General features: G+C 42.1%; 1 protein-coding gene across 1 annotated transcript in view; it reads right to left on the reverse strand.

Moving 5' to 3' along the window:
• The window catches only part of EPB41L4A (erythrocyte membrane protein band 4.1 like 4A), a 245,863-nt gene that overhangs the window by 108,541 nt on the left and 111,267 nt on the right, over positions 1–26,055 (reverse strand). Inside the window, exon 4 of the mRNA XM_036279396.1 lies at positions 1,949–2,000. Within this exon, the coding sequence (XP_036135289.1) occupies positions 1,949–2,000 (52 nt within the window). The remainder of the gene's footprint in view (positions 1–1,948; positions 2,001–26,055) is intronic.

Genomic DNA, 26,055 nt, shown 5'->3' on the forward strand with positions numbered 1-26,055 from the left:
TCCCTCTCTATCTGAAGATAAATTTAAAAAAAAAAAAAAAGTGTCCTCGGATGAAGATAAAAAACATAAATTTTAACCACAGAGTAAGCAATGTCTTTCATAACATCACTGTTTTATATCCATCAAAGGCCATGGAAATGGACATTTTTGGAACAAGGATACACCTAAGACTGACTGTAAAACTCAAGTACTGATGAAGCAAATTCCCAAGTTATGATTTGAATCCATGTCTTTCCATAGTCTACCTTTAAGAAATCTTTACGTAAAGTAAAGTTAATACTTGTTTTACTTTAGCAAAAACAAAAAACAGAAGCCAGAAACTGGGAATCTTCTATCCTACCTTTTGAAGACTAATTTTAAGACCTTTATTGATAATAAAAAGTCTCCCATTAGCACAGAGATGAATAAATCAAGACTGACCCATGAGAATCCTGGTGACTAGCAAGTATTCTGTCATTTTTATAGCTACTCGTTCTGACTCATATCACATCTACTGAAGATGGGAGACCCACCCTCCTTCATTAATTATCAAACTATCTCATGAGATAGAATATAAAGATTATGTATTCTTCAGTTAAATAATCTACCTTCAATGCTTTTATCAATGTTTTATTCTTCGAGCACATTCCCGTCCTTGGGGTTCCGTGAAGAACCATGCAACCAATTTCTCTACAGGGAGTAAGCCAAAACACATGAAAAGTACAAACTCAGAATGGGGGTAATAAGGGCCAGAAGAATCCACTAGGAGGTAGTAGCAATAATTTGCTCATTAAAGTAAAAATGGTTTAATGAGTCCAGTTTCAGTTGGGGACGATGCAAAGTTTTGGTGACAGATAGTGGTGGTGCACAACCATGTGAATGTACTTAATACCACTGAATTATATACTCAAAAATAGTTAAAAGAGTATATTCTATGTTATATATTTTACCATAATTTTTAAAAATATAATCTTTTGAAAAAACTACTTTTTTGCATGCTTAAGGACCGTGAGTATGTGTGTGTGTGTACATACGCATTTATAAATTAAAACTTGGGTTATAGAAATTAGGTTTTAAGCATATAACATTAATTATACTGAGTCACATAGTAAGATTCATATTTATAAAACCAGAAGCAAAACAGAAGGGCCCTTTCTGAAGCCGTAGAATCTTTCAGGTCACTCGGGCACTTCTTAATTACTGACTCAGCAAAGTGAACAGTGTGACAAAACTACTCTTTAACCCAAGACACTCAAGCACTTTAGAAGGTCAGATATCCAGCACTGGCCGGTTTGGCTCAGCAGTTAGAGCGTCGGCCTGCGGTCCAGAAAGACCTGGGTTAGGTTCCCGCTAAGGGCACGTACCTCTGTTGCAGTTTGTCCCTGGCTCTGATTGGGGTCGTGTGGGTGGCAACCAGTCAATGTGTCTCTCTCACATCGATGTTTCTCTCTCTCTCTCTCTTCATCCCTCTCTCCAGTTCTATCTGAAGATAAATGCAAAAAATGTCCTTGGGTAAGGATTAAATAAATAAATAAATAAATAAATAAATAAATGGTTGGGTATCCAGCTTTTTCCAAATCAGAGCCACTCTGCTTTTTCTGTTTTAAGGTGAAAATTGAAATGCAAGCAACTATAAAGAGAGTCCTGGGTTCGGTTTCCACTAGGGGCACGTACCACAAAAAAAAAAAGCAACTATAAAAATCCCAAACTAAAGTCAAAAGCAGGGATATACCCAGAAAAATTCAATACTAACATCCACTCAGTCTTTATCAATTCAACTTTAATCAGAGTTTGCAGAGACCTGGCAATAATACACACACCCATTTCCATATTCTGAGAAATGGAAATAATCCACTTGAGAACTAGTACTCACCCCTGCAGAACTAAAGTCTATTTCTGTTCCCAACTAACCATGGACATGATATAATTGTCGAGGCATCCCTTAACAAAGTTAAAGTTAAATACCTACTGTTAATCAGTTCTTTGTGTTCAGCAAGGGTTTTCGCAGGATCCAGCCAATACTGTGTGAGGAATAAAAGGGTAATTAAAAAAATTAGTTGCTTTTCATTGGCCTTTACTTCAAGAACATTTGAAAAGTAATATTTTAAATGACATTTAAATAACAAGTACGGCATTTAATTTACCATATATACACACATTTAATTTATCATATACACACACACACAGGACATACATAAGACTTTTCTGAGGCTAGCCCGTTAAAAGAAAACGACATCCATGTTCAGAGAGCAGCAGGAGAACAGAAACAGCACTTGCTGGGTCCCTAGTTGAATCCTCGCACTGACTATAAGAGCAGTAATATCAAGTTGCTAGTGAACACATCTTCATGCTTTTGGTGGCAAAACAATGGCCATAGAGAATGCCCTCCAAGTCTCTTTGAGAAGTCCCCATCACAGCACCCCCTACAGTTAGTTATGTCTCCCCTAATACATCCTCACCCTCTTCACGTCTGGTCTCGTCTCTTACAGCTGTTGCTGCTAGATGAAAGGAAGGAAGAAAGCAATCAAATCAAATCAAATCCTGCTCAGAGTCCAGGAGAGGCAGCTCAGCACAGTGGCTGAGGGTCTGAGTCCCAGACTGACCCAGCTGCCTTCTGTCCTGGCTGTCCCCTCGTCACCACCATGTAACTTAGAACAAGCTACTAGACCATCTCTGAACCTTCCTCATAGGCTTGCTGTGAGGGTTAAATAAGTTAACTTATGTAATGTCTTCGGAATAGCCCCTGGTTCCTACTAAGTATACAACATATACCAGAGGTGATTATTAGTAAGGTGTAGGGGTCATTCTTAACAAGTGCCTTTAACCAGCCATTGGTATTTGATTATTTAATTCAAATTAATCTTTAATGAACAGAACCTTAGACAGCGATGGGAGAATTTTTGGCCCTGGGGAGAGACCTTCCTTTAAATCTCACCCTTGTGAAATAAAATCACTGGGAGAAAAAGGAAGAGACCTTCAGCCCCATCTCTCCACCTGCAGGAGAGCAGGCAGAAGCAGAGTGGGCGCCCGGGTTTCCCTGGGAGCACACTGAGAGGGACTCCGGAGCCCTGGAGGGACAGGGGAGGGCAGAGTGGCACCTGTCGTCAGCTGCCCTTGCCACACACTGGAGATCCCCAGGGCCTAGCTCACCGGTTTCCATTTTCTTATGTTTCTGAATGAAGAAGGGCAGTTCTCACAGCAGGGAAGTAGGAGCTGCCCACCTGAGACACTTCATTCACAGCACTCTGTTCACCGCGGCGAACACATTCACGTTCCCCCGGCACTCCTGGGTCAGGAATCACGGGTGGGAAAAGGAGTCCGGGAGAACCTTCCTGCCCAGCTCCCCCTTCCCTGCCCCTTCACTCTGCCACTCATAGAACAGTTTGAGCTTTTCAACTTTTTTAAAAGTACCATAGATGTAGCAACTTATAACACAATGTTTATTATTCTGCTCCTGATCATTTCTCAACTGTTGAAGGTCTAGAATCACTCACTTTTAAAATGAGAAAAGAGGTTTGAAGGAGAGGTGGTAATGAACTGATCTGAGAGCCCACAGTGACAACAGATGCTAGTGTTAACATAATCGTTCACATGGAAACACTGATTCCTACGAGGGAGTAAAATTAATCCAAATGTTGAGCTGTGTGCCGGACACAGAGCAGACCCGTTCCTCTAAATACATGAAACTGTGGATACGTCTCATGAAATGGAAGCACTAGGCAGATGGACTGTTTCTTGCCCTTGATGTTCATGAAGAGGTTTAACTATCCGTGGATTTTTCAAAGGGGATAAAATTAAGGAAAACACACACGACTAACCGTTTTTAAACATGTGCCTTCAGAACTGTGAGGAATACATTTCTGTTGTTGGAAAAAAATAATAAAAAATAAAATAAACACTTGCATTAGATTTCTATTGCTGCCGTAGCCAAGTATCACAAACTTAGAGGCTTACAACAATACCATTTATGATCTCTAAGTTTTGAGATAAGGGGGTTTCTTTCACAAGACCAACATCGAGATGTCAGCCAACTGGGGTCCTGAGGGTTACTGGCAAGGGGATCTATCCCTAAGGGCACTTCGGGGAGGGACTTACAGCTGGGCCATGGGAGGCTCTCTGGTTCCCCCAGTCATGCATAACGTTAGGCCTTACGCCACATACACAGGACACTCCATGAGTGCTCGGAGCAAGAAAGAGGGAAGGGAAGGGGCCTCTGGCCTTACTACTCTGTCTAATCTCACCTTGAAACTAGTAACAGAAATTGGAGGAAAGCTTCTTATCTCTCCTTCTAATATCATCATCATCCCAAGAAAACAAACTTCACAGATTCCTAAAACCAAATTTTTTTTTTTGCCTTCAAAATGTTTCTCAGTCATTAAAAAGCTGGGTAAAGAAAATAGAAAAGAAACTGTTAACCAATTGTAACAGGAAAGATTGGCTGACCTACTAAAAATTTTCGCATTACTGATAATCTATACACTTTAAAAATAAATCCCTTTCCTTGACAACAAACTGATTTGTGAGGTGAAAAGTATAATGAAGGTTCTGAGTTAGAAAATACAATTTTTCAATAAAAAAAAGTCAAAAGCTGTTTAATCAGCTCACTGCACATTAGATATGCTAAGCATCAACCCAGTGCTCATCATGCACAAATCTCATTTGATCCAAATGGGAACCAAGGGTTACAGGAGTCAGACGATGATAAATGCTCCAGAACATAAGTAATAAACATGAGCCACCAGGTTTTATAAGCTAACATCTTAAAATGTAAAATCCACTTATACTCAACCAAGGGAAATAAATGACCTTGAAACCAAAGCAGCCACACTATGACGGCACTTGTCACTGCTCATTGTCAACAAGCAATCAAACGTAACATGTGTGGTCCCCATGAAATACATCAGGCAGTTATTCCATAACCAATGAGAAAAAAGGCACAAGAATTTGCCAATGAACACAGTATTCCAATTTTAAGGACTGCATCCAGAATGGATGTAGGCTCTAAAACTGGATATCATTCATTCAACATTTACGGAATATCCTTTACATGTGTTCTCTGTATGTTATGTCAGACCTTGTCCTGGGGAATATGGAAAAACAAAGATGACCGAGATCTATGCCTAACTTTGAGGCACTCAAACCTAGCAGCAGACACACAGACACAGAATTATATACTACAATGCTGTAGTGAGATAATAATATATATAAGGTGAGCACTTAGGAGATAAAATTATGCACAAAGAAAGTGACCTCTGCAGGGTGAGTCAAGGAAGGTGTCACTGAAAAGGAAACCTTTGAACAATGTATTTATGAAAAGAAAAAAACTTTCCCGCCTGGCCGTTGTGGCTCAGTTGGCTGAGCATTCTCCCATGCACCAGGAGGTTGCCGGTTCGATTCCTGGTCAAGGTAAATACCCAGGTTGTGGGCTCGACTCCTGGGAGGGGACCTGCAGTAGGCAGCTGATTGATGTTTCTCTCTCATAAATGTTTCTACCTCTCTCTCCCTCTCTCTTCCTCTCTCTGAAATCAACAAAAACATATTTCTAAAAAAGAGTTTTAAAAAAAAACCCAAAATGCAGAAATGGAGGAGAACAGAGTCTTAAATTTTTATAAAAATTTTGTCTACCAGCTCACTGGCTCTTAAAGCTAATGGGTTCGTTTCCACGTGACAACACAGATTATCAGACTCCAGGTGATCCTCCGGGTCCTTTTCAGTTGAGTGCTGTACTGAAATCAGCGCTGCCCAACGGCTAACAAATACTCAGCTATGAAATCAATGTTCATGCAGGACTTCCAGAAAGAGAAGTGGTCCATTCAGTCCTTCCATCTGTCCTGGGCAGGGGGAGAGGAAGAAGCAGAGGGCTGAGCACAGTTTACTGTGCACTAGGCTACAGAAGGGCTTCTCTGAACTGCACTTTGGTGTGAGGCAGTTGTAACTGCAGAACCAGAGAATGGGCCTACCCTCTTTAACAAGACACTGAGTTGCTTTTCAGAGACAGCAGACCAAAACCACAAGTCAGGCATCTGAAGCATGTTCAGAGGAGAGAACTCTGACCTACGGCTCTGTTGGGAACCTAAGTCTCAGGCCCTCCCTGCCCCCTAGAACCAAAGAACCAGGACACAACTGGAACTTGAACACCAGAACCCTTTCAGAAGCAGAGGGTCCGTGGTCCAGGAAGATCCTGTGTGGACACCCCTTATTATAAATGGTCAAGTTCCAAGGTCCTCCAGTGAAAACGCCCCGCCAGCACTTCCGCATACCTGTTTCCCCTAACCCCTTAAGAAACCCTCCCAGAACCCTGCATCAGGAAGCTCATGCTTTAGTTTTTTTTCTTTTTTTTCCTTTCTTTTTTCTAACCCTAACCCTAACAACACTAACCCTAAAGGAGTTCATGCTTTTGAACATTAGCTTCCTGTTGTCCTGGGTGGTCATTCATCAATAAAATAGCCAATCTTTCTCCACTGTAATTCTCATGGTTCAGCGCTAGCTCTGGGTGGATGACATCCTTCTGTCCTGTAACAGGGTCTTGCCTACCCAGACAGGCATCAGGAGAGACAGCCCTATCTTTCCCATTCTCTCTCAACATTCAATCTTTCAATCAATCACTCTTCCCCTCCCCTTTCCTCCTTGCTCTCTCTCCAATTTCAAATTTATATCCAGCTAGACTGGATCTATTTTGTAGGAAGATAACATAACAATGAACAGAAGCAGCCCTGGCCAGTTTGGCTCAGCGGTTAGAGCATCAGCCTGTGGACCAAACAGTTGCGGGTTCAATTCTAGTCAAGGGCATGTACCTCAGTTGCAGTTCAGTCCCCAGCCTTGGTCGGAAGCCCTGCAGAAGGCAGTCGATCGATGTGTCTCTCACGTGGCTGTTTCTCTCTCACTTCCTCTCACTCTCTCCCTCCCTCCCACTCTATCTGAAGATAAATGGGAAAATATCCTCCAGTGAGGATGAAAACAAAAGACAATTAACCGAAGCAGACCCTGCTCTCTCATCCTGATTGCTGTGGTGGGCTTCCTAAGGAAGGAGAATGTTAACAGACTGCCACTCCTACATCCAATCACTGAAGAGTCAGACCACAGCCCTCCTGGCTCTGACCCTTTGCCAGGGTGCGAGAGGCCAGCAGTTAGGTGGTCTTACCTCTTCAGTCCTGTCAGTCTTAATGGCATTTATGTAGTCTGAGGAGAATGACAGATGGCAGAGTTCCTTCTTATTCTCTGACGGTCTTGGCTAAATGCCCTGAGCATCTTTCATTCACCTTGGCTGATAATGTCTCAATTTCATCATTATCCTAGGTAACAGTCTCAGAATTAGATTTTAAAACTCTAACAATGTTCGCTAAATCAATATCCTAACCTTCAAAATTCAGGATCCAACCTTTCCTTTGACAGCTATTCTTTCGGTGTCTCCTAGAGTTCTAATAGTGGAATAAGCCCTAAAAAGTTTCAGATAAAGCAAGGACAGCATGAAATTATAAAAGCTATGCTGCATCTGACTTCACACAGGGCATAATGCTGATTCTCCTTTGGAGAATGTAAGAACTCTACAATGACATTTAATCATGTTTCCTATCAATCAAAAAAGGCTTTAAATACACACCTAGTTTTCATCAATATCTTGACCTAAGGGGGTATAAAGAGGGTTGGCTATCCACAAGAGACAATGGAGCTACAAAGATCTCAAAAAATGATATCACAGTCCATTCCTAGGGCGTGCTAGGACTCAACATAATTTGTCCATATGTCCCAAGAAATCCAGGACTGTGATGAGAGCTACTTGTGCTTTTCCCAACGTGCTGGTAGACAGGACTAGGGCCCTCTAAGCAACATTAACAGGACATGGTTTTACTTTGCTCTTTGTATAGAGCAAAACTGAAACACAAGGTGATTTAACAACTTGCTCAAAAGTACAGAACAGCAGGCCCTCACGCCTCAATCACAGAGGCTTCAGGATCTCAGGTAAAGTCCCCATCACAGAGCCAAATCACAGCAGGGACAAAAGCAAGGGTTTGCCATCGGACAATCTACAGTAAAGGGGAAGAATTGTAATTGGCCCCGATTTTCAACAAAAGTGGATTCCATTGATCACTGTTGTACTATCTGGCTCCCCATGTCACTGGCCCCAGTTCTCACCACCGACCCTGGCACCACTCGGAGCATTACAGGGATGAGAAGAAGAACAGCTCACATTTATTAAATGCTCACCATGGGCCAGGTACTACTGAAGATGTGACCTGTATTTCCTCATTTAATTCTCTTAATAAGTCTAATGAAGTAGGAACTACTGTAATTACCATTTTACAAATGAGAAAACTGAAACACGAGGTATTTCAACAACTTGCTCAAAAGTATAGAACAGCAGGCCCTGGCCGGTTTGGCTCAGCGGTTAGAGCGTTGGCCTGCGGTCGAGAGAGACCCGGGTTCGGTTCCCGCTACAGGCATGTACCTCGGTTGCAGTTTGTCCCCGGCCCTGGTTGGGTCGTGTGGGTGGCAACCACTTGATGTGTCCCCAAAAAATGGAAAAATGTCCTCAGGTGAGGATAAAAAAAAAAAAAAGTATAGAACAGCAGATTCAAGGACCAGAACCCCCTCACATGTTCACCTCAGGCCGAGCAACTCTCCAGAGTATAGTCCTAATAGGAATACATAACCTCAGTTTCAAAATTCTTACACACAACTACCAGCTCCTCTCTTCTCAGCTCACTCCCTTTTCATATTCTGGCTCCACCAGGACACACCATCCCATGATCCTCCTCTCTTCCCTTGGTTCCTCCTCCCACCCCCACACAAGTCATCACTTTCCTCTCTGTTCACTACAGTCATTCACTGGCAGTCATCCTCAGTTACCTTGCACCATCTCCCCTCTGCAATATCCACTGGAAAAAGCACCCCAGCTCTCTGCCTTCCCCATGGCAGCAGCAGAGAGGCCGAGCAGAACTGCAGACTCGGACCGCACAGCCACGGATGGGCTCCATTCATCACGGGAATCGGGAACCCTACCATACTTTGTTCTTTCACTTCCCTGAGTGACTCCTCCCCCCGTCTCGCTCTCAGCGACGATCTTGACAATCTCTCTGAGGAAACTGAAGCCATCAGAAGAGAACGTGCCTGCCTTCTCACCGGATTTACCGACCTGCCATCTCTGCTGAGTCCTGTCTTCTCCAGCTCTATGGAGGAACTCTCCATGCTCCGCTTAGGCCCACTCCTGTCTGTTCAGAAACATGGTTCCAGCAATTTCCTACTCTCCTCCCAGCACCGAAGGTTTTCTTTCTGGGGAATCGTTCCTAGAATACAACGCTTTATTTCTCCCATATTTCAAAAAACAAAGAACACCTTTTAATCCCTATATCTGCTTATTTCAGGACCATTGTTTTATGCTCTGTCTCCTGTCTTCCCTCTTGAACCCGCTTTAGAACTCTCTCCAGTACCTTGCAATGACCCCCACTGTTGCTAAATCTAATGATAGATGCGGAGTCTTCACCCACTTTCTTGAAATGCATTTGTTACCAGTTTCAAGGACACCTGGCTTCTCCTTCCACCTCACTGGCCACACCTTCACTATCTCCTTTGCTGGCTGCTCATTACCTCCGGAACCAGGAGAAGCTAGACTGCCCTAGGCCCACACCTTACATCAAGGCTCGTGGATTTAAATGCCACTTATATACCGACAACTCCCAGATGCAGAGCCAGACCAGAACTGTCCCCTGAATCCAAATGACTACCTGACAGTTCCCTTTAAATTCCTATTAGAATCTCAAGCTTTATACACTCAAAAGAGAAATGATTCCACTCCCTCCTGGAAAAACCTGTTCTGCAGTCTTCCCCATGTCAGTAAATGGATAACACTCTTCTGCTGGCATCACTCAAAACCCCTTTGTCATCTTTCTCTTCCATCACCAGCAAATCCTGTTGACGCTATGTTAGAAATAGAAACAGAATTTGACAAATTCTCACCACTCCCAGGTCCAAGAAGCCATCACCATTCACCTGGATTTCTTTCTTTCTTTTTTTTTTAACTGAATCTTTGTTTATTTTTTAGAAAGCACATCTGACAGTTTGCACCTACACCTTGGGCCCCCACATGGCTGGGGGCTGAAAACAGAATATTCTGAGTCCCTGCCAGGCCACCTGCTGACAAGCAGAGAACAGCCCCCTGAACTTGGTGTTAACAGGACAAAAGGTAACAGAACTGAACTGATGGCTTTCTCTCCCAAGCTTTGAAAGGTAGCAGTCCAGGCAATAAAAGCCTAGCAGCATTGCTCACCTGGCTTTATTTTTTATTACTTTTTATTTATTGATTTTAGAGAGAAAGAAGAAGGGAGGAGAGCGAGAGAGAGAGATCGATTTGTTGTTCCACTTATTTATGCATCTTTGGTTGCTTCTTGTATGTGCCCTGACTGGGAATCAAACCCACAACCTTAGTGTATCAGGACAACACTCAAACCAATGGAGCTACCTAGCCAGGGCACTCACCTGGATTTCTTAAACGAATCCTTTAATGGTATCCCTGCTTCTACCTTGGTAGTTGAAGGAATTCTTTAAAAACATGGGCGAAATTGCCCTGGCTGGTTTGGCTCAACAGTTAGAGCATCGGCCCCCAGACTGAAGAGTCATGGGTTCAATTCCAGTCTAGGGAACGTACCTCAGTTGCAGTTCAGTCCCTGGCCCTGGTCAGGGTTGTGCAGGAGGCAACCCGTTGATGTGTCTCTCTCCCATCTGTTTCTCTCTCTCCACCCCCCCCACGACCCCCTCTCTCTACCTTTCTCCCTCCCTCTCACTCTATCTGAAGATAAATGGAAAAATATCCTCAGGTGAGTATTAACAGAGATAGATGATAGATAGATAGATAGATAGATAGATAGATAGATAGATAGATTTCATATATATATAGATAGATTTCATATATAGATAGATAGATTTCATATATATATATATATATATATATATATATATATGAAATCTATTTACTCTTCTGTTCAGCATTCTCCAGTGGTTTCCATCTTACTAAAAGTAAAATCCAAAGTCCCTCTGATGGTCGATATGGCCATACACAATCTAGCTCCACTCCCTTCACTCTCCACTGTGTGTTTTGGGGATGAGGCAGCAGAAAGGACCTCAAGAAGAATGCAGTGAAGCCTCAGGGCCTCAAGGGGACTGCTGGGACGGCCTAAAGGAGAGGAAAGAGAAACCTGTTGGAAGGAGGAAGAAAAAAGACCTTAGTGTCTGAAGGCAGATAGTTAGCAATGCTGTTGCCTGCAGATCAGGGAGAATGAAAGATGAACCTAATAAAGTAGATGATCCAGATAAGGAGATTTGCAGGCAGACTGTTGAAAGTGCAGACTGGCTTCTTTGCTGCCCACAATGAAATGCAAGAGGAGAGAGATAAGCTTTAAAAAAAAGAAAGAAAAGAAAGGACTGTTAAATATAAAATGCCAGGACTTACTGGGCTTGAAATAGAGATTTCTCATCCCTAGACTTATCAGAAGCCAAATGGTGCTACAATTAAGAAGTAACTTCTGGGCAAAGACTGAATAAACAGTGCTCAGGAAAACATGAATATAACTGCAATACTCTTTATTAAGCCCTCAAAAAATCTAATATGATGCTTTAGACCCTTTCAAACGAATGTAAGTTCTTCTAAGAATCCTCAGCTCATTGGTCCCCAACAGCCCTTTAAGGGGTCTAAGATATTGTGGATAAAAAGGGGGTTCTACAGAAAGGAACCCCACAGGGTGATCTCATCATAAATTCCCACCTTTGCAGGTCATGGTGGTAGTCATGCCCCAGGCACATATATAACTTCTTTAGTAAAATATTTCATCTTTGCCTTAAGCAGACCCTGTCCACTGTTCTAGTGCATCTAGGTTAACACATCTTTGAAATATCAAACCCCTCTTTTTCAGACCCCTGCGAGGCACAATCACCTTCAAGGGAGCACATAATCTTGACAAACCTGTCCCTTGCTTTCTCCCTCCTTCATGAAATTTTCCTTAAATGCCCTCCTTAATTTCAAATGCATAAAAGAAACTGCAAAACTGTCCTTCACAGGAGCATCAGAGATCTTGCTTCCCAACAACTGTCATCAAGTTGGCTCAAATAAAATCTTATAAAGATCTTTTACAGGTTTGGACATTCTTACAGCAACAGTAAAGAAGAGCTTATTTCAAAGCAATTTGTGGTTGCTGCCTTTGTCTAACAGAGTTGATTATAAATAGATTCATAAGAAATCCACAGCCCCGCTGGTGTGGCTCAGTGGACTGAGCATTGTCCCACGGACTGAGAGGTCCTGGTTTGATTCCTGGTCAGGGCACATGCCCGGGTTGCAGGCTCGTTCCCCAGTAGGGGGCGTGCAGGAGGCAGCTGATTGATGTTTCTCTCTCACACATCAGTGTTTCTCTCTCTCCATTCCTCTCTCTCTAAAAAATATCAATAAAAACATATTTTTTAAAAAAGATCCACAAAGTTTTTAGAAAGATGTATATCAGCATGGACTGGAGGGGACAGAGACACTACATATTGATAAGAGGACTTTAGAACCCCATCTTTTCCAGGCAGATACAAGCTAAGAATACTACTGAGCTGCAAACACACAGTTTTTTTCCAAAATGGAAGAAAAACTCAGAGAAAAGAACCAAAAATCCAGAAAGAAGAGCATAAACATCACATCATATCACAGAACGACTCCTAGTGGTAAGACCAGCTCTAACCAAGGAAATGGCTGCAGGTGCCTGGCTACATCTCACCGTTATGAAGCCGGGACTGCTATGTGCCTCCCATTTTCCGCCTTTCTAAGTGGAAACATCTGTACCAGCGGTCCTATCCTGTGTGTCCCATCACTCTGCGTTGAATGGTGGTGGTGGTAGGGATGGGGAACCCTAATTCACAGGTCTTCAGATCAAGAAGAACTATACTCAAGGGGTTAAACCTGAAGAACAATGATATCTTAGACCTCAAGTCTTAATCCACTGACATAATAAATGAGATTCTGAGAGGCCATTGGGAGGTATCTGTACATTTTACATGCAGATAAAACATAAATAATTTTTGTCCAGAAGACAGACTCTTGTCTTTTGAAGCACATCTGCAAATTAGTTGACATTCCTCCCATCAAATGGTATAATTTAATCTCGCTTCCCTTTAAATGTAGGCTGGCCTTCTCTTCACTTCAAATCAACAGAATACAAAAGAAACACTGTCTGACTTCTGAGATTTGGTCATAAAAGGTGATATAGCTTTTACCACTCCCTCTCTATCTTCCTCTGGATGCTTTTGCTGGGAACCCAACCGCTACCCTATGGGGAAGCCAAACAACAGCGTGTCAAGTCCACACGTGGGTGCTCCAACCCCAGTGCAGCCAGTGCCAACACCCACCACCAGACCCATGACTAAGACTTAGGACGACCCCATCCTCCAGCCTATGAGCCTCTCCAACTGAGACTAAGTGGTGCAGAGACTAGCTGTCCCTGCCAAGCCCTGTCCAAGTCACAGATTCATAAATAAAATTTATGATGGCATAATTTAAAGCCACTAATCTTTGAGGTGCCTTGTTATACAGCAATGAATATCAGGAACGCTTCCCAATTTGTCAAGATCTTAGATCCACGTTCTTCGATTCAACATTGCTGTTTCTCCTGTGTCAATGCCCTCTACGGCTTCATCCCAGGCACTGGGATGGACAGCGTAAGCCCTGGGATATACCTAGACACCTCCAAGTTGGTTTTCAAACATCAGTTCTTTCTGCTTAAGGGTAATCAACTACACTAAACCATCTTTTAATTTAACCATCAATTTTCCATTTAGCCCACAAAAATATATAAACTTTTCTATCTTCCTGAATCCCAAATATACTAGTTTTATCACAAATAAAGAGGTCAAGCATGAGTTGCTTTTTGGTTAATGGAACCATATTCTCTAATAGGGACTCACTCTTTGTCCCTTGAACATGCCCTCGTACCAAGCTGTGATCATCTCTAATGGGACTGTCCTATAAATGCATCTAATAGGCTCTTCCTAAATCACGTGGGAGCCTGGGCACCCAATAACCCAGGGTTTGGATTTCTTTCTAAAATGAAAACAAACAGAGGTCTCAGGAGTGACAGATTCTATGAGAAAAGTGCTAAATCCTTGAGTGGACGAGAAGGTATGGATTTTGTGCTGCTCAAGACAGATCAGTTCTTCTTTACCAAGTTTCATCTACACTTGCTTAACCGAAGTTGCCACCTACACATTCCCAACACCCAAATAAGTGAGGCATCGTGTTTAGATACTAAGATTATTTCATTGTGAAATCAAATCACTCTGACATACTCTGAAACCGTAGTAATTAAAATGCAGAGATGACTAAGGGTTGTTGAAACTCTGTTCTAGGAACTAGATATAAACGTCACTTTAGTGAACTGGTGATCTGGCACAGAGGAGCCCAGCCAACCAGAGTGAGCAGGACCTGGACCCCCAACTCGAGTGCTCGAATCACACGGTTAGCATAGCCGTACACGGCAGTCTTGCCTCTTCTCCTCTGGATTTAGTCTCTCTCCCTAAATGACCTTGCCTAGTCTCATGACTTTAAAAACCTAGGGACTCCTAAATGGGACTCTCTCCTCTCAGGAGCCCAAACTACTCACCTAACATCTCCACTTGGATGTCCACTGGGAGTCTTAAGCTCCGTCTATCCAAAACAGAACTATGGACTCTCTGCTCCCAAAATCCAGCTCTCCCTCAGATCCTATAGCTTCTCAGCTTGAAACTCCCAGCAGATACATATATATGTAGCCTAACTCGGGCTGCTGGGCCCTATATAACATGGATTCTGCCTACTGTTCCCATTTTATCACCCTCTTTCTCACTACGATTTAATTCCATTGGCCTTTCCATTGTAGAACACCTGGTATCGTCTGCCTCAGCACCACTGCTCCTTCTTCCTGCCCACCCCCCTCCTGCCCTTCAAGTAGGTTTAAATATCACAGGAGAGCTACTGTAATAGAAACTGTCTATTAACTATAGAGAAATAGAAAAACCTACTGTTTTATTTAAAAAACAGTTTATGATAGCTCTGGCCAGTATGGCTCAGCTGTTAGAGCATCAGCCCGCGGACCAGAGGGACCTGGGTTCAGTTCCCACTCAGGGCATGTACCTCGGTTGCAGTTTGTCCCCGGCCCCGGTTGGGTCGTGTGGGTGGCAACCAGTTGATGTGTCCCTTTCACATCAATGTTTCTCTTTCTCTCTCTCTCTCTCTCTCTGAAAATAAATGCAAAATGTCCTCAGGTGAGGATAAAAAAAATAAAGTTTATGATAAGCACATTTTAAAAATCATGGGATCTTCAACCACACAACCAACCTGTCACTATGCTAGTGACATTACCTGAATCAAATACCAATATACTTTCTCCTACCACACACTATACTACCTCTTACTAGAGAAGGGAATTCTAAAGAGTGCCCAGTTGCAGAAGGCACACCAGAATGTCGTATTTCTGTAACTCCTTATAATCCTACACATTTCCAAACTAACTTTCTAACATCTCAGTAAAGCTTTTTTCTTTTTTAAATATCAGAGAGGTTTTTTTCTCACCACTCTATAGAAGTAGCCTTAGTCTCTTTGACACATCATCTTATATTATTAAATTTTTATAATGTTTTATTGATTGTTTGAGAGAGAGAAAGAGGAGGGGAGAGGGAGGAAGGGGGAGGTAGACAGAGACATCGATTTGTTGTTCCATTTTTTCATGCATTCACTGGTTGCTTCTTATATGTGCCCTGTCCAGGGACTGAACCCACCACCTTAGTGTATCGGGACAACATTCTTAACCAACTGAGCTAACGGCTAGGACCATATTTTTTTCAAAGTACCAATTACTATCTGACATTGGAACACATATTTATAGTCTGTCTTTCCCCTGGAATATAAACTCCTTGACACCCGCGACTTTGTCTCTTGCTGACCACTGCACCCTAATTCCTGAGACGCAATGGTCACCCAATAAATATTTGATGCATGACTGAACAGAGATGACAAATAGCAGATGCTCTTCTCTCCTCACAGTGCCAGGTCAGGGGTGCTGATCAGAGTAAGGATATAATGCTAAAGAGTATTAAACAGGAAATGTCCTTAGTAAACATCCTCAATAAAATATCCTCCAACCTAAGAAACTGATGAATACATCAAAATCCAGCTTAAGAAAAAATTAAGTTCCCATATATCATCAGCTTTTAAGGGCCTACTTTTGTTAACTCACAGATCAACTTTCAAAATTCCCAGTCCAAAAGGTAAAGTGAGTAACCCCCACCTTCCACCCCACAACAAAGCACCTGCCCAACTTGGAATAATTCCTGGAGCACCTCTCTTATTGGAACAGGTCATACAAAAGACAGAAAACTAGTCACCTGAACTTTTAGTGCTTGTAACATATTTGAAGTTTTATAAAATCCAAGATAAAATAATATAGTAAATAATGCATAAAATACATTTTTATCAGTAGACTGGCACATCCCAATCAAATCTCTTTTTGTATTCATGGAGAAAAATCCTCTGAAGATGCAGAACAAGGTTAAATAAAGGTCAGCTTCTCAGAGGTCTGTATCAAACCTCTGGATTCAAAATAAAGATTAGTTTCCTATGATAATCAAGAAAATGTCTAGAATCATTAACTCTAAAACCACTGCTCTCCTAGCCACGCCATTGACTCTGAAATGCCATGTTTTTATACCTCATTCTGATTTAACCAGGGAGAAGGACAGTCTAACAAAACGGTCATAGTAGGGAAACCAGCAACATTTCTGTCACACACTTACAGAACTAAAAAGATGCGGGTCACAGAAACTGACCAGAAGAACACCTAGCAGACCTGCACAGCCTGTTGTATGTACAAATATATTGGGTATGTATGTACAGCGAGGTTTCTACCATTCCTGATAATTTTGTTTTAAAGTATTTGCAGCTTTATCATTTTCCACTGTTCCTCCTTTTAATCTATTTTTGGTGAAAAAAAAAGGTACTGGGTGCCATTAACGAAGAAAGAACATTCTATGCAAGATAGAATCCAGTCCCTCTCACCTCCCTAAACCTGAAAAACAACAAATGTATGAAAGCCACAGGATAAAAGATTTTATCACACATGACCCATGGAAGATACCTTCGTGCCTATTGTGATCAACTATCTGAGAGGAGAAAGGAAGGGGAAAAAAAGAACATAAGAGAATTAAGTACAAGATGAGTCCCAGACCTGACTCTGAACAAATCTATGTCCTTCAAAACTATTTGAATCCATGTCAAAATCAACACATAGAACAAAGAAACTGAAGACCAATCAAAGCGTGCTCTGCTCGCCAGGTGCCCCCCGAGGAAAGCGGGCCACACGCCACACGGCTGTGTGGGTGGCGGCTGGACACACCCCCTCTCGGCACTTCCCAGGTCCTTGTCAGGCCTGTCAGCTGCTGAATTCTCATGACGCATCACATGACTGTGCTCAGAAGAGCTCGCTTATTAACAGCGGCCCTTTTCACTCTCAAACGTGTCCTGGGTTGGATGGTGAATTATATGGTCGCTCCAGCTGTTACGACAGAGAACCGGCAGGACTTGGTGACTGGTTCGCTATGAGGGGCAAGAGATGACTGAGTTGGGAACGACACCCCAGTTTGAGGAAGCAGGGTGATGGTAGCATTCTCCAAGGTATTCAAACAGATGTGCAGGCCCTTCAGTGATACATATGTGAGAACTCCCTGAGGGGCTCACAGGCAACAAATAGTTGCAAGGGACTTAATCCCCAGATCCTCCACTTCCACGCACAGCCTTTCCTAAAACGGACCTACCCAATAATAGCCCTCAAAGCCAGTTCTCCTCTCCACTGCAGTCCCCTTCCACAGTCCCTCTTTCCATATTTAAAGGAGAAAAGCACCCTCCACCCATCCCAATCTCTCTATGGCACGTTGCCCGGATGTGAAAAATCCGGGGAGCAGAAACATGGGAACAGATTTCCGGTCAAGATGGCGGCGTAGGCAAACGCAGTATCGTGACCTCCCACAACCACATGAAAATTACAACTAAACTACAACACAATCATCATTCAAAACCGCCTGAAATCAAGCTGAATGGAAGTCCTACAACTATGAAATTAAAGAAGCAGCCACACTGAGACTGGTAAGAGGGGTGGAGGCCCAATGGGCTGGTCCCACACCTACGTGAGGTGGATAAAAATCAGGAGGACACCTCGGCTGGGAAGGTCCTCCCTGGAGACTGAGGGGTCCCCATCCCACACTAGTCACCCTGCTCCAGGTTCCAGTGCCAGGAAGAGAAGTCCCCATAACTTCTGGCTTTAAAACCAGCGGCAACTGAGGCTCAGGGAGGCTGAGGCGGCTGGAGCCCCAGGCAGCTCCTCTTAAAGGGCCCGCACACGAACTGATCAGACTCACTCTCTCTAAGCTTAGAGGGGAGGCAGCTCGAGGGGCACCAGAGACATAAAGGAAAGAACTGAGCTCTTTGGCATTGGAGTGAGGGCTGGAGAGGCAGCTTTCTCCTGGGCTGATGTGCTGTCAGAGGCCTTTGTTCCTTTGATGAGCCCTTCCCCAAGGCGGCAGAAAGCCGCCATATTTGGGACTCCAGCAACCTGGCTCACACTGGTAGCCCCGCCCTGGTGATACCCTGAGGCCCTGCCACACCCAACTTTCAGGGCCATCCAAGCTGTTGCCAGTTACTTAACCATAGGATTGGCCTGTCTTGGATCCTGCTTCAGGTTTTTCTAAATTCTTTTTAACAAGCAGCATCTGGTCTCAGCTAGCCTCATATCTCTCGTTAAGTAATACATTGAAACAAACACAGGGAGGCAGCCAAAATGAGACAAAGAAAAAGGTCTCAAATGAAAGAACAAAACAAAACCCCAAGAAAAGAACTAAGCAAAATGGAGATAAGCAACCTAACCGACGCTGAGTTCAAAACACTGCTTATAAGGATGCTCAATGAACTTTGTGAGAACCTCAGCGAACTTAGTGAGGGCCTCAAGAGCATAAAAAGGGTCCAGTATGAAATGAAGGAGGCACCCTGGCCAGTTTGGCTCAGCGGTTAGAGCATCGGCCTGCGGTCCGGAGAGACCTGGGTTCGGTTCCCACTAAGGACACGTACTTCGGTTGCAGTTTGTCCCCAGCCCTGGTTGGTCGTGCGGGTGGCAGCCACTCGATGTGTCCCTTCACGTCGATGTTTCTCACTCTCTCTCCCTTCCTCTCTCTCCCTCCCACTCTATCTGTACAAAAAATGGAAAAAATATCCTCGGGTGAAGATAAAAAAAAAAAAAAAGAAATGAAGGAGGCACTAACTGAAATAAAGAATAATTTACACAGATTCAATAGTAGAGTAGGTAAAGCCAAGGAGCAAATCATCAATTTGGAATCTAAGGAAGCAAAAAACACCCAATCAGAACAGCAAAATAAAAAAGAATCCAAAAAAATGAGGATAGTGTAAGGAGCCTCTGGGACAACTTCAAGTGTGCCAACATTTGCATCTTGGGGGTGCCAGAAGGAGAAGAGAGAGAACAAGAAATCGAAAACCTATTTGAAACAATAATGGCAGAAAACTTCCCTAACTTGGTGAAGGAAACAGACATATAAGTCCAGGAAGCACAGAGAGTCCCAAACAAGATGAACCTCGAGAGGCCCACACCAAGACACATCAGCATCAAAATGCAAAAGGTTCAAGACAAAGAGAGAATCTTAAAAGCAGCAAAAGAAAAGCAGTTAGTTACCTACAAGGGAGTTCCCATAAGACTGTCTGTCAGCTGATTTCTCAAAAGCAACTTTTCAGACCTGAAGCCAGTGGCAAGAAATATTCAGAGAGATGAAAAGCAAGAACCTACAACCAAGATTACTCTATCCTGCAAAGCTGTCATTTAGAATCGATGGCCATATAAAGACTTTCCCAGACAAGGAAAAGCTAAAGGAGTTCATCACCAAAACCATTATTATATGAAATGTTGGAGGGTCTTTTTGAAGAAAAAGATAAAAAATATGAACAAACAAAATGGCAATGAATACATATCTATCAAGAAATGAATCTACAAACAAAATGAACAAGCAGAACAGAAACATTCTCATAGATATAGAGAACATTTTGTTGGTTGCCAGATGGGAGGGGGGTTGGGAGAAGGGGTGAAAAAGGTGAAGCGATTAAGAAGTACAAATTGTTTGTTAGACTGACAAACCTCAAAGGGAAGGGGGGTTGGAGAGTGGGAAGAAATAAACCAAAGAACTTATATGCATATATGCATAACCAATGGACACAGACAACAGTGTGGGGAAAGACAGGAGGGGGGCGGGAGTGTGGGGGGGGAGTCAATGGGGGAAAAATGAGGAACATCTGTAAACATGGGAACATTGGAAAATACCAACGTTAGCAAAGTTGTCTTTAATAAAGACACAAGAAAATGTCTTTTCCTACTTAAACATTTTTCTGGTAAGGATCAGACAAGGTGATAGAAACATGGTATTCCTGCCCATAGCTGGGATATTTTGAATTCAGATATATCCTACAGTCAGGCCGCAGGGGGGGCCGGTGGTTTTCCTCTCATGTTCTTGCAGTTTCCATCTTCAAGCTGTAATCAAAATACACATAGCTCAGGGGGAAGAGTCCCCTGCTAATAAGACAAACCAAAGCCTATCTCATCTAAATGACAAAACAAAACACTGACCCCGCCGGTGTGGCTCAGTGGTTGAGCATCAACCCATGCACCAAGAGATCACCGGTTCGATTCCTAGTCAGGGCACATGCCCAGGTTGTGGGCCTGATCCCCAGTGGGGGGCATGCAGGAGGCGGCCAGTGGATGTTCTCTCTCATCAATGTTTCTCTTTCTCTCCCTTTCCCTTCCTCTCTCTCTAAAAATAAAGAAAAAAAAACAAAATTTTTTTTAAAAAACCACTGTGCCTTATCTGTCTTATCATCTCAGGAATAAAATTCCAAAGTTACATACTTCTCACTGAACACATGTTAACATTTTTATTGTAATTGATAAATGACAGAAAAGTGAGCTGGTTTGGCTGACTGGTTTAATGATTGGTCTTGCCAACAAGTTATATGTTGGACACATTCCATAAAATGAATGAATGAACTCTGCAGCTCCAAAATCTGATGAATATATAAAGTACATAATTAGATAAAAGCACTTTATCACAAATCTTGTATTGGCAAATGTATGTTGGAGTTAACAATTTTTAATTGCTCTAATTCTTTCCAACTAAATGGGATTAAATCACATGCCCCTGAGTAGAAGGGAAAAAGCATAATTCTCTTTCCATAAATCTTGGTAAAGCATTTTAAAATACACTTCCCAGAAATTGTGAAACTGAATTACTACCATGATTAACCAATCATTTCCAAGCCGGGCAGTTTTGAGTTCATTGCTTTCAAATAAATTGAAGGAGGACCCAATAAGTGGTCTGAGAAATCACTTCTGTCAGGAACATAAAAAAGAGGTGAGCCTGACCGGTGTGGCTCAGTGGTTGAGCGTTGAGCCATGCACCAAGAGATCACCAGTTCAACTCCCAATCAGGGCACTTGCCCAAGTTGTGGCCAAATCCCCAGTGGGGGTATGCAGGAGGTAGCCAACTGATGTTCTCTCTCATCAATGTTTCTATCTCTCTCCATCTCCCTTCCTTTCTCTCTAAAATCAATAAAGAAAACATTAAAAAAGAGGTGAAGTGGTGGGGAGGTATCAAAGAGTAAAAACTTCCAGTTATAAAATAAATAAGTCATGGGGATCTATGTACAGCATGGTAACTAAAGTTAATAATACTGTATCATATATTTAAAGTAGCTAAGAGAGTAAATCTTGAAAGTTCTCATGTGGTGATAGATGGTAACTAGATTTATGTGGTATTCATTTTGCAATGGATACAAATATGAAATCATTATGTTGTGCACCTGAAAGTAACAAAATGTTATATGTCAATTATACCTCAGTATAATAAAATAAGAAAAAGATTAGATTTAGAGGCAAAGATGACAACCATATTTCATTTGAGGTACCTGGCAGATTATTAAAAATCATTTTAGATGACAGATCACTGTGATTTTTGACATACAACTCTAAAGGAGCTGAAGGAATTGAGTGGTTTTCCTTTAACAAACTCTGTCCTTTTCTCTCTACCTAATTAAATAAATTAGGTTACTTGGTGCTCATATGTATTTAAAAAAATAGAAATAAAATGTTTGCTGAGACTATCTCACTCCAAGAGTATACTGTAATCCTCCAAGGGTACCTAGACTAATGAAGAAAAAGTCCCATTCACTTCATGAAGAGATGCATTTCCAATAAATGTGTACTTTTTATGTTTGATGATTATTAAAATCATAAGCTTGTGCTGTTTTAATTCACTGCATACTGATAATCATGGTAATAACTGTTCTTAAGGCCCAATAACAAGCAGAGTTTTAAGGTCTCAGGAAACAAACCTTTAAAATTTCTATTTACATGTATGATATTGTTATGGACAAATATATTTAAAATATATGATAAGAGAAAAATGTATGAAGTGAAACAGAAATACAATTTCAAGGATATAAAAATAATAAAAAATATTCTGACAACACTTTTGTTCAGGCGTATTATTTTAAAGGTTGATGGGTATAAAACTGCTGATATATGGATTCACTGAATGCATTTAGGAGTAATAGGACAGATTTTACAATGTCAGTATTTATGATAAACCAAAAATTTGCATCTACTTACACTTAAATTAAATTTTATTCCCAATCTAATATTATACACAGGCACTTTGTTTTTATTTATATCCTGGAAAATTGCTGCTTTCAAGAACATAAGAAAACGAGCAGGTCTGGAAGGGGAGATGATGACTTCGCTCTGCGTTGCGTCTGAGGTACCTGGGGGATGTCCCAGTGCAGAATGAGAGCTAACACCCCGCACTGGCCACACAGCTTAAAGCACTCGTCTGTGTGCTTTACACGGGCTTCTTTAACCCTCACCTACCATAAAAAATAATAAATAAACAAATGTGTGAGCCTGTACCCAGTTAGAGCGTGTAAAATCCTGGTGAATATCAACATTTTATGAAATAGACAGAGGGGAAGTGATCATAAGGAACGGGGAACAGGCATAACCAGAAGAAAACTTGAAAAGAGGAAAATAAGGAGAATGTGCTGTCACTGGAGCAAAATGGGAAGATTTCAAGGAGTGAGTCAGTGGGGTCAATGCAACAGAAAGGTGAAGGAAGGTAAGGGCTGCAAGTGTCACCAGGGTTTAGCAACTCGAGGCCTGAGCACAGTTTCAGTAGCATAACAGGCATCGCAGATGAACTGCAAGAAGTTCAGGAATGAATGGGATTTGAGTGGAGGCAATGACTTTCAATGAGGCTCTCTGGAGTTCAGTGCCACACAGTCAAGAGGGCAGTAGCCAGAGGAGGGCAGGGGAGTGGGGGAAGGGTAGTTTTAATTGGGAGAGGCTTAACCATGCCTAAACCCTGATGGGAGAGAGGGAAGGGACCGGCAGAGGGTTAGAGATGCAGAAGTGAGAGGTGGTGAGATCCAGGTCAGAGGCACTGGGCTCTTCATTGAGAAGAGAGGAAAGGATGCCCAAGAAGTTGGGAAGGTATCATACGATCGCTTTTATTGTGTCGTTAACCTAAAAGTAAAAGGCCAAAGTGAAAGACATATATCTGAGATTCAAAAATTTGCTATTCTGGAAGGACTGATTCAGGCAGAAACCCAAAAAGTGTTCTGATTAGGAGGCAAAGACAAGGGTTATTTATGAGACAGGGAAGTGGAACAATTACATCAATGAAACACGGCACTTCGTGATGTTAACTTTACAGAACATTTTTCATTTTCAGTCCATTAGTCATGATATCTGTTTCCTTGTTATCTTTGCAAACAGGTATTTGGGCTACAGTGCTGCTTTAGGCCCAGCCCAAAGATTACTTTGCCTGGTTTTCACATCCCTCAAGTTTAAAGAAGACAGGCAAGGCGCTTCCTCCTCTGGGATGGCAGCTCCAGTCCAAATCCATTGGAAAGCGGCTCCCTTTATATATTTTTTTTTATAGTCTTGGTGAAGAAAAGAAGAGTTCATTAGAGGAAGGACTATCTGCATGCTGGCTGGATCTGTACGCTGTGTGTCCCTCTCTCCGACTACTGAAGGGTTTTTTTTGTTTTGTTTTGTTTTTTTGGCAATTTGTATTAGTTTATTTTTGTTGCAGATGTTTCTCCTTTTTCCCCTGCTAGACACCCTCCTCCGGATCTTGCCCCCAGCATTGTTGTCTATGTCCATTGGTTACACATACATGCACATAAGTTCTTTGGTTTATCTCATCCCTCCCCACCCCCCACCTCGCTCCTCTGAGGTTTGTCAGTCTGAACCATACTCCTTTGTATGTCTCTGGGTCTGTTTTGTTCATCAGCTTATTTTGTTTTGTTTTGTTTTCTTGTTCTTCTCTTTTTTATTTATTTATTATTTATTTATTTTTGTTACAGATGTTTCTTCTTTTTTCCCCCATTGACACCCTCCTCCCACTCCCTCCCCACCCTCTCCTCAGCTTTGTTGTCCATGTCCATTGGTCATGCATACATGCATATAAGTTCTGTGGTTTATCTCCCCCACCCCACCCCTTCTTCTGGGGATTGTCAGTCTTTACCCTATTTCCATGTCTCTGTGTCTACCCTGTTCTTCAGATTGTTATGTTCATTATATTCCACAAATAAGTGAGATCATGTGATACTTGTCTTTCTCTGTTTGGCTAGTTTTGCTTAGGATAATACTTTCCAGGTCCCTCCACGTCATCTCAAAGGATAAGAGCTCTTTCTTTCTTACAGCTGCATAGCACTCCATTGTGTATATGTACCACTGCTTTTTTATCCATTCGTCTACTGATGGGCTGTTTCCAGGTCTTAGCTATTGTAAATAGTGCTGCTATGAACATGGGGATACATATATTCTTTCTGATTGGTGTTTCAGGCTTCTTAGGGTATATTCCTAGAAGTGGGATCACTGGGTCAAATAGAGGTTCAATTTTTAATTTTTTGAGGTAACACCATATTGCTTTCCATAGTGGATGCACCAATCTGCATTCCCAGCACTGTACTAGAGTCCCCTTTTCTCCACGCCCTCGCCAACACTTGTTTGATGATTTGTTGATGGCGGCCATTCTGACAGATGTAAGGTGATACCTCATTGTTGTTTCATTGATCCTTTGAATTGTTTTTTTGGTCTCCATGTCATTTATTTCTGCTCTGATCTTTACTATTTCCTTCCTTCTACTTGCTCTGGGGTTTTCTTTCTGTTTGCTTTCTTGTTCTTTAAGTTGTGAGGTTTGATAGTCTATTAGAAATTGTTCTTGCTTCCTGAGGTAGGCCTGTAGTGCTATGAACTTCCCGCTCAGAACTGCTTTCGCTGCATCCCATAGATTTTGTGTTGTTCATTTTCATTGGTTTCCAGGAAGTTTTTAATTTCTTCCTTGATCTCCATGGTAACCCATTCATTGTTTAATAACATGCTATTTAGCCTCCATGTTTTCAAATGTCTTTGCATGTTCTTGTTGCAGTTGTTATCTAGTTTCATGCCATTGTGATCTAACAAGATGCTTGATATGATTTCAGTCTTCTTGAACTTGTAGAGACTTAGTTTGTGCCCTAACATGTGGTCTATCTTTGAGAATGTCCCATGTGCACTTGAGAAGAATGTGAATTCTGCAGTTTTGGGGTGTGATTCTCTGTAGATATCTATTAACTCCATTTGATCTAGCGCTTCATTTAGTCTGTGTTTCCTTGTTAATTTTTTGTCTAGAAGATCTATCCAGTGATGTCAGCGGGATGTTGACATCTCCTGCTATGATTGTGTTGCTGTTGATTTCTCCTCTGAAATCCTCCAAAAGATTTTTAATACATGTTGTTGCTCCTATATTGGGTGCATTTATATTTACCAAGGTTATATCTTCCTGTTGGATAGATCCTTTCAATATTATGTAGTGGCCTTCTTTGTCTCTAGTTATGGCCTTCATTTTGAAATCTACTTTATCAGATATGAGTATTGCTACCCCAGCTTTTTTTTGCTTTCCATTTTCTTGGAAGATTTTTTTCCATCCTTTCACTTT

The sequence above is a fragment of the Molossus molossus genome, unplaced genomic scaffold (assembly GCF_014108415.1).
Source record: "Molossus molossus isolate mMolMol1 unplaced genomic scaffold, mMolMol1.p scaffold_m16_p_3, whole genome shotgun sequence".
NCBI lineage: Eukaryota > Metazoa > Chordata > Mammalia > Chiroptera > Molossidae > Molossus > Molossus molossus.